General features: G+C 55.6%; 2 protein-coding genes across 2 annotated transcripts; both read left to right on the top strand.

The window, feature by feature from the left end:
• The first annotated feature begins 2,356 nt into the window (after positions 1-2,356).
• On the top strand, positions 2,357-10,821 carry SECTM1 (secreted and transmembrane 1). The gene is given in 7 exon segments (XM_059997931.1): positions 2,357-2,443; positions 8,428-8,581; positions 8,765-9,079; positions 9,653-9,685; positions 9,943-10,082; positions 10,084-10,106; positions 10,737-10,821. Coding segments are annotated over 6 exon segments (684 nt in total). The 5' UTR covers positions 2,357-2,443; positions 8,428-8,493.
• A 2,897-nt stretch (positions 10,822-13,718) lies between these two features.
• CD7 (CD7 molecule) lies at positions 13,719-16,642 on the top strand. Its single transcript, XM_059997310.1, has 4 exons — positions 13,719-13,788; positions 15,045-15,359; positions 15,604-15,737; positions 16,535-16,642. The coding sequence occupies exons 1-4, from the start codon at positions 13,719-13,721 to the stop codon at positions 16,640-16,642; spliced, it is 627 nt and encodes a 208-aa protein (XP_059853293.1).
• The last annotated feature ends 1,200 nt before the right edge of the window (positions 16,643-17,842 follow it).

The following is a 17,842-nucleotide window of genomic DNA, read 5'->3' as shown; positions in this document are numbered from 1 at the left end:
GTGGGAGCACAGAGTCTTACCCACTGGAGCACCAGGGAAGTCCCCAGGAAATACCTTGGAATGAGAGTGAGAAGGAGCCAGGCAGAAAGGCAGAAGGGAAGGCATGTGCAGAGGCTGAGGTGGGAAGGGTTTTCAGGCTTGGCCCCTAGGCCTGGAGGACTTTCATGCCCAGTGGGGATTCCCTCCAGGCCACTGCAGCAGGGACAGGACATGGGCAGTGGCGCCCTGGACTGGGGCATTTCCTCCGTCTGAGCCAGGATTGGGGCTCTGCGCCTTTTCAGCTATCTTCTGGAGGTGGTTGGTCACCTCCCTCCACAGTGTTGGTGCAAAGCCGGCCGGGGCAGCATTGCGCTCACCTTCCCATGTAAACATCCACGTACATACAAGTGGGTGTTACCGGAGCCTCTGCGGTAGGCGGGAAGGCTGTTCCAGCTGCTCTCAGGTGCTGTGGGAATGGAGATCCCCGCTGACCGAGGACCCCTGTGCACCTGGCCAGCCGACACCCTTGATTCCACAAACCTGCTGCCTCAGTTTCCCCAAGATCCTGTGGCAGGACAAGGTGCTGGCAATGGCATGCACTTCCCAAGGTGTTTCACTGACTCCCAAATGTGAACAGCTCCCAAGTGACTGCACAAATCCCAGCTGTGTTGCCCCATCTTGATATGTGCAGATGCCAGCACCTGTGTCCATGATTTGAGAGAAATCTGAATTGTTGCCTCGCTTTTCCCAATCCCAGAAGTCTTGGGGCCCCTCCAGTCCTTGCCCCATGCATGCAGTCTTCCTGTACCACACCTGAGCCTCTGCCTTCTCACCCCTCACTTTCCCTGTTGTGCCCTGGCCTCCCTCTCTCCCATTTGTCTGTCCTTTGCAGCACTGGAGAAAAGAGGGGAGACTCAAGCAGAGGAGTGGAGCTGCCAAACTTAAAAACCCATCTGAATTTCAGATAATGAATCGCTTTGAAATACAAGTATGTCGCGAATGTTGCATAGAATATACCTAGGTTTAAAAATAAGACAGCAGTGGAGCCCCAGACAAATCAAGGCAGCAGAATGTTCCTGAGGACATGGGGATCTCCCTCCATGCCCAGTCCAGCTCCTCCATCTCCAGTATAGCTCTTTGCAGACAGCCCTTCTGTGCTCTATAAGGTGGAAGTTTGTGTCTCCATTATATAGATCTTGTTCAGTTGAGTTAAGACTTGTCCACAGTTTTGGGGGTCTGCCCCGAGGTGGAGGTCTGCCCAGCTCTTAGGCTGTATCCTCTGATGGTGAGGAGCCAGGCCCAAGGTGGCTGTGCTTTGGGGGCAGAGATGGGTGCGACCCAGGTGTTTTCTTATCTGGATTCTGGAACCATCCAGGGGCTTTCCCGGTGAGAACCTCAGGGAGCACATGAGGTTTGACTGAGAGGTTTCCTGTGTGTGAGGGCAGAGCCCCCCCATGGCCTGAGGAAGGCTCAGAGGAGACTGGAGGCTTTGGGCAGTGGGAAAATGAGCCTGGAGTCCCAGCCAGGGCGTGTCTGGGAGCCCACACCTTCAGCAGCCTCTGGCTTCCCTCAGACAACATGACAGAGCATGGCCAGGAGTCACCTTTACACAGGTCATACCCCCTCAGGAGGACACCAGGTGGTGGTAGGAAGTCTGTGACACTTCCTGGTCTAATAGTCTGGTCATTTCATTGTGTGTGACAACATACCTATAAATAGCACATCTAATGACTACAGATGGGTGTTTCTTAAGGTGAGGCTAAAATAGATACTGTTTAAAAAATGAGTCAGTGTAAAAAAAATGGTACTGATGAACCTAGTGGCAGAGCAGGAACAAAGACACAGACATAGAGAATGGACTTGAGGACACGGGGGGTGGGGAAAGGGGAAGCTGGGGTGAAGTGAGAGTGGCATCGACATATATACACTACCAAACGTAAGGTAGATAGCTAGTGGGAAGCAGCCGCATAGCACAGGGAGATCAGCTCGGTGCTTTGTGACCACCTAGAGGGGTGGGATAGGGAAGGTGGGAAGGAGGCTCAAGGGGGAGGGGATATGGGGATGTATGTATGCTTATGGCTGATTCACTTTGTTGTACAACAGAAACTAGCACAGCATTGTGAAGCAATTATACACCAATGAAGACGTATAAAAAATAAATAAAATAATTGTTAGGATACTGGGGTATGTAGTGTGGTGAAAACCACAGAGGTTGGGGCGGGAGGCTGGTGGGATCCAGAGACTCGTGGGCTGGCCTCACTAGGGTGTTTCCCTGGCAGGCAGGTGAAGTAGGACATACCAATACTGAGGGCAAAGGGTGGCCTGGCGGACCTGACTCAGGCTCGGGGAACCCCTGCACACCTCTCTCAGAGGGCCACGTCCTCATTGCTGGAGATCCCCGGTTGTCCTCCCAGCCAGCCTCTGGACCTCAGCCTGCTGCTTCCTTTTGCTTTCCTTTTACTTGGTAACGTACATGCTCCCTCCCAAAGTCCAGCCAGGCAGGTCAGCCTCTGCTACGTAAACATACTTTTGCTGAGGTCACCCCCTCTCCATGTCACCTGATCCAGGTGCAAACAAAGGCTGACCTTTACCCTCCCAGCTCAGCTGAGGTCCCTGCCCAGGGCCCACCATGGGGGACTAACTGCACCCTTCATGGGAACAGCCCTGCAGGGGAGGCTGAGCAGGTCTGCAGGGATTGAGCACCTACTGTATGCAGAGCAAGTGGGAGGCCCTGAGGGGCCCTCCCCCCAGCACTGTGTGTGTGTGTGTGTGTGTGTGTGTGTGTGTGTGCCCTGTGTGCTTGCTTGCACGTAGAGGGGTGGGCCTCGCGGGGAGTGGGAGTAGGATCCAGGAAGCCTCTGAAGAGGAGGCGGTTTCTCCCGGCTGTTGAGGCCCTGCATGGTCCAGGATTGTGAACTAACCCACCCATTCATTTATTCTCAATCAACATCCCAGAAAGTGTACTTGGAACTTGAAACACGACTCTTAAATTTATAGGAAAGATAAACGCCGGACAACAGTCAGGAAAACATGTGATGAGGAAAGGTTTTGAGGGGGAGGGCTTCCTTCTGGATACTACAGACCCCTGGGTATCTCCCTCCCAGAAAGAACACGCCTGCTAAGTCTCGAGGTTGCACAGAAGGAACGTGGTAGAAATAAATTCCCGTTCAGAGGACTCCGGGTGTCAAGTCTGTGCACTGGGCATTCGGTGGATACGCCAGGCCACCAGCAGGGGGCTCCACCACTCATGCCGCTGAAGGGCCAGGCTCCCAGAGCATGGGCTTAGGTGGCGTTCATGTTTTGGTCCCCTGGGGGTGAATCCTTCACGTGGCCGTGAGGACACCTGCCTGCTCCAGCCTTGGGGGTCAGCGGGCAAGCCTCCCTGGGAGCGTGTCCTCCCGCATCTCCTGCCTGGGGAGACTTGGCCTGCCTCCCTGTCTATGGGGCACCCAGACCCACGTCGGATGGCCGGGGAAGTGTGGGGACCAAAGACTGTTCTGAGGTCGGTGGAGGCAGCAGAGCGGCAGGGGTCGGGGGGAGACCTTGAGGAGACTGGAAATGCTGGGGGTCCTGCCCAAGGCTTCCTCTAGGGAGGGCCAGTGGCCAGAGATGACCACACAAGATGAGTTTCCTGTCTGCTCAGCCAGGCTCGGGGTAGGACACACCTGTGCAGGGGTTTCCCTCCAGGTAGCCCTGAGGGCTCTGGCCAGGGGGCCAGGAGTCACTGTGTACCACCAGCAAGGATGCCTTTGGGCCCCATGTGTTGCTCGGCACCATTTTGTGTATTCCAATTTAAGAAAACTTGTTTTGCAAAAATACTCAAGAAAAGGACTGAGCAGATCTTATCTGAGGTGCCAGGAAAAGCCCCAGCACAGAAAGTTGCAAAACCTCTTTCTAGAACCTTCTATCACATAAGGCTCTCAGCAACATGTAATGGTGATGAGCTATTTATACCCATCCTGGCAATTGCTAACTGGCAGTAAAATCAGAAAGGTAGCCACTGGATTGTGTCCAACTGTGAAATCTCAGCCTCTTTTGTGTTATGCTGAGCAGGTTTGGGCAGGATCGGGACAAAGGCCCCTCTCCATTTGGTTCTAAAAAAAAAAAAAAAATTGATTAAAATTATGTTAATGTTCTCATGGAACACAAAAGTCCGAGGAAAGATAAACAGCAGTAGAGAGAGCCTGCCATCCCAGGGGTTAAAACACACGATGGACAACAGCGGCTTGGACCGCATGGCTTGGCAGACTCTGAGTGGCCCCGCTTGGTGGGGGTCCCTCGGCCAGAGGGGACAGGGTGCTTCACTCTTCAGTGCCTTGGGCACCACTTGCCCTCCTGGAAGGAAGCAAAATTAGACCCTGTTACATGCCACTTGCAAAAAGACCTTGAGGTGGATGTAAGATTTGAACATAAAAATAGACAAAATTTGGTCATGATGGATTCTCAACGGTCTGGGAGGCCATTTTATTTTTATTTTCTTTTAAATTTATTTATTTTATTTTTGGCTGCGTTGGGTCTTCATTGCTGCGCACGCGGGCTTTCACTAGTTGCGGCGAGCGGGGGCTACTCTTCATTGCGGTGCGTGGGCTTCTCATCATGGTGGCTTCTCTCGTTGTGGAGCACAGGCTCTAGAGCACGGGCTCAGTAGTTGTGGCGCACGGGCTTAGTTGCTCCGCAGCATGTGGGATCTTCCTGGACCAGGGCTCAAACCTGTCCCCTGCATTGGCAGTTGGATTCTTTTTTTTTTTTTTTTTTGTGGTACGCAGGCCTCTCACCGCTGCGGCCCCTTCCGCTGTGGAGCACAGGCTCCGGACGCGCAGGCTCAGCGGCCACAGCCCACGGGCCCAGCCGCTCCGCGTCATGTGGGATCCTCCCGGACCGGGGCACGAACCCGCGTCCCCTGCATCGGCAGGTGGACTCCCAACCACTGCGCCACCAGGGAAGCCCGGTAGGTGGATTCTTAACCACTGTGCCACCAGGGAAGTCCTGGGAGGCCTTTTTAAAAAGATACTTTAAACAAACAAAAACCACTTTAAAACAAAATCTTGAAACTTTCAAGGAAAAGACAGACAGGACGACATAAACATGTGGAGTCTTTATTCCAGAAACAATCAGGGGAGAAATGATGACGGGGAGGCACTTGCCGTGGATGGTGGTTTGTTTCTGTAAGGCGTGAAAGTCTTATAAACCTGTAAGGAGAAGACAGACAATCCCAGGAAAATGGGCAAAGGGTTTGCAAAGGCAGTGGCAATGCAGAAACCCAAAGGGCCAAAAACAGGATGAGCCGGTCTGCCCCCTGTAGTCCCGGGGGACTATAGCTATAATTAAAGTCTCATCTTTAATTATAGCTGCAAAGGCCCTATTTCCAAGTGAGGCCACCTTCACAGGTTCTGTATGGACATGTGTTTTGGGAGTCACCATTCACCCCACTACATACAGTATGAAGGGAGAAAGGAGAAAGGACGGGCAGTGGGCATCTCTGATGAAGCTCGTCTAATATGATTCCACATATGTAGAATTACTCGCGTGTGTTTGCACACGTGTGCACAAGAATACGTGTCTCTCAGCTGACATCTTTCAGTGCTGCTTTCTTCCCCAGCTACAGATATGGTACATATATGAGAAAAGAAGGCTGTCCTTCTGATGGTGAATTAGGAACAGAAACAAGTTTAGAAAGTCAAACAAAGGAAGCTGGGATACAGCAGCACGGGTCACACGAGTTCAGACTCTGGCCCGCTGACCACTCTGGAACCCGACCCCGACCCCACGAAGCTCAGAACCGCTGGGAGGGACCACACCTGGTGAGGCCTGGCGTCTCAGCTTCCAGGGTGGCCTACACCTCCCCTGCCTCAGGACCTGCCACTGCCTCCTGGCAACCGGGTCCACCAGCTAAGCCTGGAAGGATGGCAAAAGGAGGCTCCCCACCCGAAACTGGCCAGCAGCCTATCATACTATTAAAGACAGCTAAAAGAAAGCTTCTCTATTTTTTAGGAATGCAAAGGCGAAAAACAATGCATAAAAAAGCAAGAGAGTGATGTGGAGGGTTGGGAGGGGGAGGCAGCGGCTGGGCCGGCGGGGCCGCCTGGCGGGTGCAGGTTAGGGGCAAGGTCAGCCAGAGCCTGATGTGGGAGGTGGGCTCATGGGTGCTGATTATTGTGAGTGAATGAATGAATGAACTGGACCAGTGGTGGGAAGACACACACCAGGAATCACAGTAACGCAGCTCTGGGCCACGTGTGCTCTTCGATTAAACGGGCATCCAGGCATAGATGGAAAACTGGCATCCAGGGTAGAGCAACTGCCTCTGATTTATGAAGTTTAGGAGCAGTGCTGCTAGCACTGTCATCAGATGCCTGGGCACATGCAGCACAGCAATTAATCAGACCTCGGGGAGATTCAGGGTCCCTGTTCTTAGGAGAATAGGCACATACCACGTAGAGTCCATTCTGGGTTTGCCATGGGGTCTCATCCAGGATGCACCCAGGGTCAGCACCATCTACGAGAGACCAGAGCACCAAGACACCTAAGGGCAGGGGGATGCGTTGTCACCGGTACACCTTACCCTGTACACACCCCACCCCGGGACTCCAGAATCCCATGTGGATTGAGTGAGAAAGAAAGCACCACCCATCCATCAGCCTGGCCATCTGTCTGTTTGCTCTGCCTGGTCCATCCCCCTGGAGGGTGAGCCGGCTGGGACCAGCCCTGGGCCCACGGGCGCAACCATGCTGGAGTCCACCCCCGCCCTCCCCAAGAGTGTGGCCGCCAACCCAGAGCCCCTGCAGACCCAGCCATTCAGGAGGAGGACAGGAGAGCATGGGTTGGTTTGCATTTTACGTTCTTGAAACCCTTCCTGACTCAAATTAGATATTTATTTCAAAAGCTGGATATTGCCACTTTCCTTCCAGGGTAGAGTGGGCCTCCTTCTCCTGCTGCTCCGAGGCCCCCAGATCAGCAGGGCTGGCACCCTGTCCCACTCCCACCAGGAACTCCCAGGGCCACCAGTACACTGGCCAGGACCTGCTGGTCCAACAGGAGTCCCAGGGGCGAGGCAGGTAGAGGAGGCAAGACTACAGGCAGTCAGCTGTCAGCTCCGCTCTGAGGCAGGAACCCAGTGAGGGTTGGGGCGGAATGGGGAGATGGGACAACAGGGAGGACCACAGGCCCCACCTGGTCAAAGTCCCATGGATTTGACGAGTTTCCACATATGCAGTGCTTGGAATGGGGGTGCGATGTGGCCACAGTGTGTGTTGGGGGGACTGAGATTGTCCCTCCCAATGTCATTCTCCTTGCTCGGCCCAGAGCCTCCTGAGGTCAGGACCGAGCCTGTTCACCGACGGCCCCAAGCTCCTGGAAGCGGTTGCGTTCACAGTTCCCTTTGCTCCTGGCCCTTCTGCCCAATTCCCCCAAAAGTGGAAAAAAATCAGAAAGGCTGAATTCAAAATGGAAGGGTCCCAACTCTATGACATTCTGGGAAAGGGAAAACTATGGACACAGTAAAAAGATCAGTGGTTGCCAAGAGTTGGGGGGAAGGAGGGACAGATAGATGGAGCACAGAGGATGTTTAGGGCAGTGAAACTACTCTGTATGGTACCTAAAGGTGGATGCATGTAATTATACATTTGTCCAAACCCATTAAATGTCCAACACCGAGAGTGAACCCTGATGTAAAGCGTAGACTTCAGTCAGTGAGAACAAACCACTATAGGCTCATCAGGTGTAACGAATGTCCCACTGACTGGAGATGGCAGTAATGGAGGATGTGGGAATTGTCTGCACTTCCTGCCCAATTTTTGTGTAAGCCTAAAACTGCTCAAAGACAAAACCAAAAAGTCTATTATTATTATTATTTTAATCAAAGGGTCAATAGTTTAAATAGCTTAAACCAATCAGGATAAATGTCACTTTTACTGGAGGCTGAAGCCTGAGATGGACACTTGTTTCAGAGGCAGTGAAAGTTCAGTTTTCCAGATCAGAACTCACGAGTTCCACAGGAAGACTCCTTTGTTAATAAATCTGGCAAGCGGGCCAAATGTCCCCAAATGCCCAGCTGTGGAATGCAAGAGCGGGAGAGGGGCTGGGGGCTTCCAAGGTGGTCTTAGGTTGGTGTCAGGTTCAAGCGGCTACACGAGATTCTATGTGTCACGACCCGTCCCTACAGGACACACGGCTCAGGCAGTTTTGTATGTTTTATATAAAATTGAAGGGTAACCCCTGCGATGTAAATGGGGTTGTCTCCCAGGGACTTGTTTCCTGTCTCATCCATGTTTCTCATCTGTCTGACAGTGGCCCCACTGCACACATCATAAAGGTACAGAGAAGGGTCGAGGCACAGTGGTCAGGGAGGAGCTTGGGGACCCCCACCCGCCCTGGCCAGGCTGTGGCCGCTCCCACCGGCTTCTGAAGGAGGCCAGGGGGCCTCTGACTCATCGGCTTTCCTTCCTCCAGGGAGTGTCCAAAAAACCACTAAGGAAGACGAGGGACCCCTGAGGCCTGCTCCCCATCCTGCCGGCCATGTTGACCTCGGCATCTCCCCTTCCCACTCCCAGGATGCTCTGGGCCCTCCTGCTCTTGGCCACCTCTGGGACTGCTCAGAGTAGAGGTAAACTTCGTGGTCCCACTCTGCTAGGGGGGCCCCCCCGGGGGTGAGACAGCGGTGGAAGGAGAGACCTAGGTCAGGCCAGGAGGGCCCAGGCCCCAGGTAGTGTCAGTAACCCCAGGGAGGGCAATCAGTGGAAGTCCTGAGGCCCAGCCGTGACCCACGTGTTGGACTGTATCCCCACAGACTGGGACAGCCCCAGCTGCACCAAGGACGTGGTTTCTGTGTTCAGGGGCAAGCCAGCCGTGATGGCCTGCAGCATCACCAACCTCTTCTCCCACATCAACATCTCCCTGCGAACCTACCACGGGGAGAGCTGGCAGCTCATCTTCAGTGTAAAGGCCCCAGGAAACTTCCGTCAGGATGGATGGCAGCTCTGGGTTAAAGGGGGCGAGGCACACCTGGTGATTGAAAAAGCCCAGGACACCCAGGCAGGGCAGTACAAGTGGAATCTTGTCGGGCTCCAGAGAAACCTCAAAACCACCACCCTGAACGTCTCAGGTGAGGAGAGGAGCACCTTGACCCCCAGGTGCTTGCCTGTTTGGGAGGGGCAGCAACCAGGGAGGAGCAATTCCTGCCCACCTGAGGTGCCCAGAGCCACAGGGATGGGGCCTAAAGAGGGCTTCCATCTGCTCCACCCACCCCACATCTGTGACCCCTCCGAGCTTCTCCCCAGGGCAGCCCATGCACGCATGCCCTGGGCACCATCCCCTGTCTGCGCAGGGAGCTGGTCCCTTCCCTCCCTAAAAAACTCCTACCCCCGACTTCCTTTGCTGCAAAACTCCCCAAGTCACCACCCCTCACTCTCATCCCCCCACACCTGGTTGTAATGCAGTCATGGTCACCCCGAGCTCTGGGGACAGGGAGCAGGGGTTCAGCTTTGCCCCCAACCAAGTACAGTGGGAGGGGCTAAGAACGGCACCCCCAGCCTAGCCGGGCCCTGGGAGGGGAAGCCAGTGAGGCCCTCGTGGACTCCTGTATCCAGAGCTCATCTGATACCTGGGGTGGAGGGACTGCTTAAGGGCTGGCCCTGGGCAGGTCCCCACCAACCTACCTGGAATCTCTCTTTGGCAGAGCCCCAAGACACACTCTTCACACCTTCCTGGGGTAGGTGTTTCTATCTTCATCCTGGGGTACGGGAGGGGAGCCTCAAGGAAGCCCCCTGGGGTCTCCCCCATCAGACACCCCCACCCTCTGTGCCTGGCACCCTGCCCATCCCATGCACCCCATCTCCCTGCCACTCTCCCACCTATGGGCTTCCTGGCTGGAGGTGACGTCCCCCTCAAGGGTTCCCCCAAGGCAGGCACCCCCAGCCTAGCCTGCACCAGTGAACGAAAGGTGGAGGTCCCGCCCACTCCCCACAGGCCCGGAGATGCTGCTCCCCAGTCTCAGGCCTGACCCCGAAGACAGGAGCCAGGCCCAGGTGGTCCTCCTCATCCTCGCCCTGGTCGCCCTCTCCGTCCTGCTGGTCTGCGTGCTGGCCTGGTGCAGAAGGTCTGGCTCCCCGAAGTTCTCCAAGCTCTGTTAGGTATGGGCCTCTGTGCCTGGTCTGTGGGCCGGGCAGGGAGTCTTGGACGGGGTCTTCTGAGACTCAGCATGGACACTCGGCCCCATAGCCTTGCACCCACTGGGGCTAGTGGGAGAGTGGGGAGCGTGCAGGGTCCCAGAGAGCTGGTACCCCTCCCCCAGAGGACCCCAGCCCACTGTGGCAGTTCCAGGCCCAGAACACAGATGCCCCACTCCCAGCGAGACCACCAGGTCCCCACTGTCCCCAGGACACCCTGGAGGATGGCATGGGGGGAGCTGGACTTCCTGCTCCTTCCAGGAGACCTACAATGTGTGGGCAGTTGGTGTGTCCTCAGGTGTGCCGGTAAGCACAGGTGTCTGCCGATGGCTCTCATCCCTCCCTCCCTCTCTCCGCAGATAAGGAGGCTCTGAGCCACAGTGGGGAGTTCTGTGCACCACGCACTGCACTACACAAAGAGCAAGTGAGGCGAGGGGCAGGCCAAGGACCAGGAAGCCTGGCAGCATCCTGGCCTCTCGCTGACACGCAAGCCAGGGGGGGCTCTTCAGCAGCTCCTGTGGCCCAAAGTGCAAAAGTCTCAAGTTCCAAAGCACTTGACCCAGCAGGACCCTCCCCCTCCTCTGCTCCATCCAGGCCTCTTGGCCTGGGCTCCTCCCTGGGGCAGGAGGGCCATGCTGCTGTCACCTCGGAGACACCCCAGTCTGAGGTCCTGTGTTGATCGTGGACACCCTCCTGTCTTTGGACTATGAACAAGGACAAGTTTTGGGGACCCTCCTGCCAGCAGTTGTGGCGCCAGGATGCGGGGATCAGGGGCCTGAGATGGCGCGTGGGCCCCTCCTCCACCACCAGGGGGTAGAGCAGCCCCTCTGGAAGGGAAGCAGGACAGGTGGCTGCTGGGGACCTGTGTCCAACCCCCTGCTCTCCCCTAGCCCTGGGGCTCCCCTCCCCCACATCTGCCCCACCTCCTGGCTCTTCTAGGTCCCAAACCCATTTATGCCAGATGTCTTCATGATCAAAACTGTGTAACTGAGTGTGTTCTTTTTTTGGCGGCGGGGGGTAGGTCTTTTTTCTTCCTTTCCTCTTTCGTTCTCTCCTCATGATTTGATGACTGTCTTTAGTGTTGTGTTGGAACTCCTTTTTCTTTTTTGTGTGTCTATCTATTATAGATTTTTGGCTTGTGGTTACCATGAGGTTTTGATATAGCAGTCTATACATATGCATGATTGTTTTAAGTTGCTGATCTCTTAATTTCAAATGCATTTCAAACATCCTGCATTTGTTCTCTCCTCTCGTGATGACTGGTCTTGATATCACGTTTGTGTGTGGGTGGTTTGCTACCTTTACTGTGTGTTTGCCTTCACTGGTGACCTTTCCCGTTTCATAATTTTCTTATTTCTAGTTGTGGCTTTTTCTTTTCCGCCTAGAGAAGTTCCTTTAGTATTTGTTGTAGAGCTGGTTTGGTGGTGCGTTTAGTGTATTCTTAAAACGTACATATAAGGTGATAAATGAAGGTTTTTCTAGAAGTACTGCATTCAGTTCTTTGCGAAACATCCGTATTGCTAACCCTCAAGATGAATAAACTAAACCAAATAGCAAACCATCAAATGAGCTGAGAAACACATTTTTAAGTGGAGAAAATAAAAATCTGAAACAAGCTGCTTTGAGTCTTAAAAACTAAAAAGTCCCAAGCCATCCAAATGACCAGACATCTGGGAGTCCTCACTCACCATGAAGAATCCAAAGCTGGAGACCCTGCGCGGTGCCCGACGACCGTGGCCTCACAGGAGGATGATGACCCCAGAGCAGCTTTGCTGGCACCCAGAGTCCAGGTCTAGAATGGGCTGCATTTGCATCTCTCAGGTTAAAGTAAGGTTCACACGAGAAATACTGGGTTTGTGCCACCACAGGGCCAAGCCCATGGGACACAGTGTGCACGGCACCTGGGACCTCCATGCTTTGGGGGCCATGGAAATCTGTTCCGTTTTGCCTGAAACAGACAAAAAGTGTTGATGCATTTGAAGTAATTCAAAGGTTATTTTAACATTGGTATTATGGTGGGAAGGGCTCGCGTAGGTCATTCAGCCCCTGCACACCCAAGGCAGGAAACCTAGAAGGAAATACTGCATCTGGGTCTTTGACTAATTTTCATTTTCTACTCGTTGCTTGTCTGTATTTTCAAAGATTTCTCTAAAGGAGGTTTAGTTCTGAGTCGTTGCAATGCCCTGGAAGCCCTTCCTCCTGATTCCCCCTCCCCCTCTGTAGCCACACTGGCCCTCTTGCAGACCCTCAGACACACCAGGCACTTTCTGGCCTCAGGGACCATGCACCTACTGATCCTTCTGCTTGGAATGCTGTTCCCAGGCACCACATGACCCTCCCTCATCTCCTCAGTCCTTTATTCCTATGGCCCCTTGAGGTTTGGCCCCCCTCTCCCGACACAGATTGTGTGTCCTGCTGCAGGTCTGCTTGTCCATCCCTGGAGGTCAGCTCCAGGCCACAGGCCTCTTGTCCATTTTGCCCTCTGCTCTTGGCAGGCACTGGCACGTACGGGTGCCCAGTGAGTGTTGGTGATAAACAAAGGCAGAATGAGATGAGGAAGGGTCTTGTTTTGCCAAGCCCTATGCTTTCATGACCTCCTGCAAACAACCTGCTAGGTTCCTAGGGGCCTTTGGCAAGATTCTGCCCCCGAAATAGATGCCCCTCGTGCAAGGAGAGTCTGTGGGTCTGCCCCCACCCCCAAACCCCACTCAGGACCCTGAGCCATCCACAGACAGGAGCATCTGGCCAGTGGAGGGGGCTTCCAGGGAGGAAACAGCTTAAGGCTGTCAGACCACACGTGAGCCATGCGCACACACCTGTGTACATGCACATGTGGCTTTGGGCGCAACACTTGAGGCTTGGCCATCTGGCCCGTGGCCCACAGAAAAATGACCTCCTGGTTGCCTAGAGTCTGCCTCCGTGTCCTCGGGGTCAGGGGCCAGGCATGGGTCTCCCTCTGCCCTGGGGGCTGATCACCAGGGCCTGGTGCACCAACATAGGATGCTAGTCCAGCTGAGATGCCTCCAGCCCCTGCACCCACAGGAAGCAGAATTGCAAGCCACCAGGGCAGCCGTAGCCTTGGGCACATGCCCTGGCCCGGTCCCTACAGCCACACCAAGCCTCCACACTGCGGGTATGACTGACATAATACTCCAAGTTTCTGGGCATAAATCAGGTCCCCACGTGGGGACCCCCTTATCTTTCTCCTGGGCCTGACCCTTCCTCACCCTCCTTTCTCCTCTCCCTGTTGTGAAGCAGGGGCAGAGGACCAGGACCATGGGTCTACCTGGGGGCACTCAGCAGTTTAGAGGCGGGGGGGGGGGGGATGAGGGCCGTCCCTCCCAGCCTCGCCCACAGCGCCTCCCCTCACTCAAGGCACCGCCTCCAGGAAGCCCTCCTGGAGTGTCCAACCTACAGTCACTGTGTGCTGTCCCCCTGCCTACCTCCTGCTCCATCCTGCCCTGACTGCCCCTGGAAGTGGCAGTCTGTGAGGTGGTGGCACACAGTTGGGTGCTGCAGACAGGAAGTCTCGACAGCCCTGTAAGGGGGCCCTGTTCTTCCCCCACTGCAGTGAGCATGGCTGGGCTCCTGGGGCTCCAGCTGCTCCCCATGCTCCTCGTGCTCCCCCGCAACCTGGCTGCCCAAGGTAAGCACTTCCCAACCATCCGTCCCCCCGTCCCCCACTGCACCCATCAGCGGGCTCAGCGCTCCCACCCAGCCACCCTTGCAGCCCTCCCCTCCCCGCCCCGGACTCTCCTTCTGGGAAGGGAGTGCTCCCCCTTCCCAGGGATGCTGAGTGTGACCTTCCCTTGAAGCCTTGGTAGCCCCTCCAGAGGGTAAGGTCCAGCTTTGGACACTTAGACAAAAAACAATGGGCACCGAGATGCTGATATCTGGGTGCAGAATCACTATGGTTGAATCTCTTCTTTCTCTTTACCTGAATGTCTGGGGACTTTCTCTCCTACAACCAGCAAGGCTGCCTTTGTCCTCAGAGAACACTGTTCTTCGGTTTACCTTTTGTGCGAAGTTCTGCAGTAAGAAGGAGAGATTAGTTCCGCAAGGTGGGATGGGGGACCCGGCAGGTGAAATTCTTGTGTTCTCTCTCCCAAAAACAGCTGCAGAATTTAGTTTGTGGAGAGCTGGTATTTGGATTATGTTTGCACCTAGAAGTGGGTCCTGCTGGGCCTTGCTGGGCAGATGAGGGAACTTTCTGGGTGTCCCACAGACAAGCCAGGATATGCCCACCCCATGGAGCCACTGGCTTCAGGTGCCTGGAAATGGTGGAGAAACTGAGGCAGTAGGCATTGGAAAGAGACAGGGAGACAGGACAGTGCCCCCAGCTCTCTCGGGAACTGTCGTTTAAGAGAGGGAGAAGGTGTAGAGCCTGGGAGAGTGGTTGGAGGTCTCAGCGGACGGCCTGCCGCTTTGGAAGGAAGAGGCCCCAGCTCTGACTTCCCCCGACCCTCAGGGTGGGGAGAGGTCACAGGCTGCCCAGCCCCCTGGGGCCCCTTTGGAACTTGAGTATAGCCCAGGGTGCTGGCGCCATGAGCTGCTTCAAGGCTTCCGAAAGTTGCCTCGTCCTTGATAACAGCCGGCTGTCCAGGACTTCCTTGGTGGTCCAGTGATTAAGAATCCACGCTTCCACTGCAGGGGGCAGGGGACAGGGGTTCGATCCCTGGTCAAGGAACTAAGACTCTGTATGCCATGCGGTGTGGCCAAAAAAAAAAAAAAAAAAAAAGAAATTAAAGCCTTCTTTAAATTAATAAACAAAATAAAATAAAAACAGAAAAAAGCCAGCGGGCTGACCCTGGGCACCTCTGCCCTGCCACCATCCCCGGCAGAGAGGTGGGTCCCTGCCCCTCTGGCCAGGCTGGTGGTGACAGTGGCAGGTCCTCCTTGCAGAGGTGTGGCAGTCCCCCACCTACACGATCGCTTTAGAGGGGGACTCTGTCAACATCACCTGCTCCAGCCGGGGGCCCCTGCTTGGCCTCTACCTGAAGCAAAGGTGGCCGAACTGCAGCAACGTGATTTACTATGAAAACGGGAAGGAGCCCACCGTGGACCAGCGGTTCCAGGGCCGCGTCACCTTCTCAGGGCTGCAGTACAACCTGACCATCAGCATGCACCACCTGCAGCTGGCCGACACCGGTGACTATGCCTGCCAGGCCATCATGAATGACGAGGTCTGGGGCCCCGGGACGTTGGTCGTGGTGACAGGTAAGGAGTGTGCCACCCCAGGGACCACTCCACCTGCCTGCTGGCCAGCCCAGGCTCCGTCTGCCCCCTGTCTGAGGATCTTCCCTCTACCCTTGCTTGAGTTACCATGAGCCCACCTCCTCCAGGAAGCCTCCTGGATTCCCACATGCACACACACTCCAGAGCCCCGCCCTTGCCCTGAACCCCAGAGGCTCTTGTGGACTCCCTCACCTGCCAAATGCCTGTCTCTGTTCCTTCTTCCCAGAAAAACTACCCCAAACAGTGAACACGTGCCAGGAGACTCAGCTGATACACTTTGCCCTCCCCACGGCCCTGGCTATGGGCTTCTTCCTCGTCGGACTGGGGCTGGGAGCCGTGTGTGTGCTGAGAAGGACACAGGTCAGTGTGGACCCTCAGATGTCATCTGCGTCCCTATAAGCCCGCTTCTCTCAGAGAGAAGGGAGGGAAGGAGAGTGGTTAAGCCCCAGGGAGTTGGCCACATGGGAAACCTCAGCACCCACCCACTCCCTCCGTCAGGGTCTCCTGGAGCTCAGAGGGTTTGGACGGCAAGGTCCAAGGTGGGAGGAAACCCAGGAACTGGAGCCCCCAGCAAGGACGGGTGCGGGGCCAGGAAGACACGTCCTGGTCAGACGTTTACGGGGGAGCGAGAGGAGGGTCCAGAGAGACCCTTTCGGAGAGCATGGGGATGCCGCGCGTGACTGTGAGAGTGTGCACGCGTGTGCACACGTGTGCATGGGTGTGCATATGCGAGTGTCAGGCCTGTGGGTGTGTGAAATCCATGTGCGATCATGGGCTGGAGGCAGGAGGGGAGGGGGCAACAGAGACAGGGGTCAGGAAGTGGTCAACTTGTCCCTGGTCCATCAGCTTTTGCCCCCACCTTCACCTAGCACCTCCAATTCCATGTCCCCTGCAACAGCCAGACCCCTCCCTCTCCAGGGCCAGGGAGCAAGGTCACTTCCACCTCCACCTCCCTGCTGCTGCCCAATGGCCCTGCCTCGCCCACCCTTGCCCAGGCCTGGGAAGCTCTGGAGAACTGAGGGTCTGGCCGAGGACCCTCCTAAAAAGGGTTCATGCAGTCCCCCAAATCTAAAAGCTTCCTGAAGGGAGGTGCCTTGAAGATAGAGGGTGCCCCTGAGCGAGCTGCCCCCAGTGGTAGATGACAGGCTTTCTTTCAGATCCAGAAACTTTGCTGTGCGAAGGAAAAGAACTCGGAGTGTGTGGTCTACGAGGACATGTCCCACAGACGCTGTAACACCACGTCCATCCCCAACCACTACCAGTGAGCCTGGCAGGACCCCAGGCCTCCCTCTGTCTAGCAGAGCTCTGGGCAGATCATCCAACCCAGCGTGGACACACAGGCAGCTCCCCACAGCAGTCAGGCTCCTGCTGCCTCCTCCAGGCAGCCCTCCTTGCCTGCCTCCCACCCTTGAGGCTGCTCCTGGCACCTTGGAGCCACCGGGAAGGAAGCTTTTCTGTCGTCCTGCTGCCCTGACCCTTCCATGGCAAAAGAGGCTGCTCTGAAGGAGGGACTTGGGCCTGGGGCAGCGGGCAGCTGGGAGGGTGGGCTGCGGAGGCTGGGGACTGAGCACTGACCCCAGCCCAGCCTTGCCAGAAATAAAGGGCTTGTCTTCTCCCCTTTCCAACTCCAGTGTCTATTTCTCAGCCAGCTTAGAGTCAAGGAGGGGAGGCTTGCCTGACACCCTCCCTAGAGTCTCCAAGGACTTTGACAGCCTAAGGGACTATGTGTGAGACTTTCAGGAAGGAGGGAGGGGCAAGGGGACACACACTCACTCCAGCCCCTGTTCAGGCTGGAGAAGGGCCAAATCAACCAGAGTCCTCCTGGCCTCACTAGCCTCCACCATGGGGTGACGTGGGGATGGAGGAAGGGGAGCTAGCAGCAGTGGTCTGGGGGTCTTTACAGAGGGCCACTCCCGGTGTGCGCTCATGTTGGGGTGCGATAGGACCTTGGGGAACCGACCTTGGGGAAACAGGCGTGCCCAGAGTGGATGTGAACCGTGGCTGTGTCCTCCTGGACTCAGGGCCAAGAAGCCGCAGACCATGCTGCCCACCAACTGAGATGAGATAACCCTTCATCCACGGGGTTTGCAAAGATTAAAGTGCCATTAGCGAATGATGTTCGTTTTAGCTGGAATTATATCTTTGGGAAGTGATCTTTGGGCATAGAAACAAGATTGCAGTGATATCCACGGCAGTGCTGCTTTCAATACAAAAATCAACAACTGAGAAATTACCTAAATGTCGAAATAAGAGAACTGCTATATCGATTACGGTTTGCACATGCAGCAGACATTGAAAGGGCACCATGGGGGCTTCCCTGATGGCGCAGTGGTTGAGAGTCCGCCTGCCGATGCAGGGGACACGGGTTCGTGCCCCGGTCTGGGTGGATCCCACATGCCGCGGAGCGGCTGGGTCCGTGAGCCATGGCCGCTGAGCCTGCGCGTCCGGAGCCTGTGCTCCGCAAC

Source organism: Delphinus delphis, chromosome 19 (assembly GCF_949987515.2).
Source record: "Delphinus delphis chromosome 19, mDelDel1.2, whole genome shotgun sequence".
NCBI lineage: Eukaryota > Metazoa > Chordata > Mammalia > Artiodactyla > Delphinidae > Delphinus > Delphinus delphis.
Note: the sequence above shows the minus strand (reverse complement) of the source record. Positions and strands in the feature narration are given on the sequence as shown.

What these genes read in the sequence shown, in the direction of transcription:
- CD7 (XM_059997310.1), top strand. Translation starts at nt 13,719, where the DNA reads ATGGCTGGGCTCCTGGGGCTCCAGCTGCTCCCCATGCTCCTCGTGCTC. An exon ending in GACGTTGGTCGTGGTGACAG is followed by an intron (nt 15,360 to 15,603) that starts GTAAGGAGTGTG and finishes CCTTCTTCCCAG; the next exon opens with AAAAACTACCCCAAACAGTG. An exon ending in GTGTGCTGAGAAGGACACAG is followed by an intron (nt 15,738 to 16,534) that starts GTCAGTGTGGAC and finishes GCTTTCTTTCAG; the next exon opens with ATCCAGAAACTTTGCTGTGC.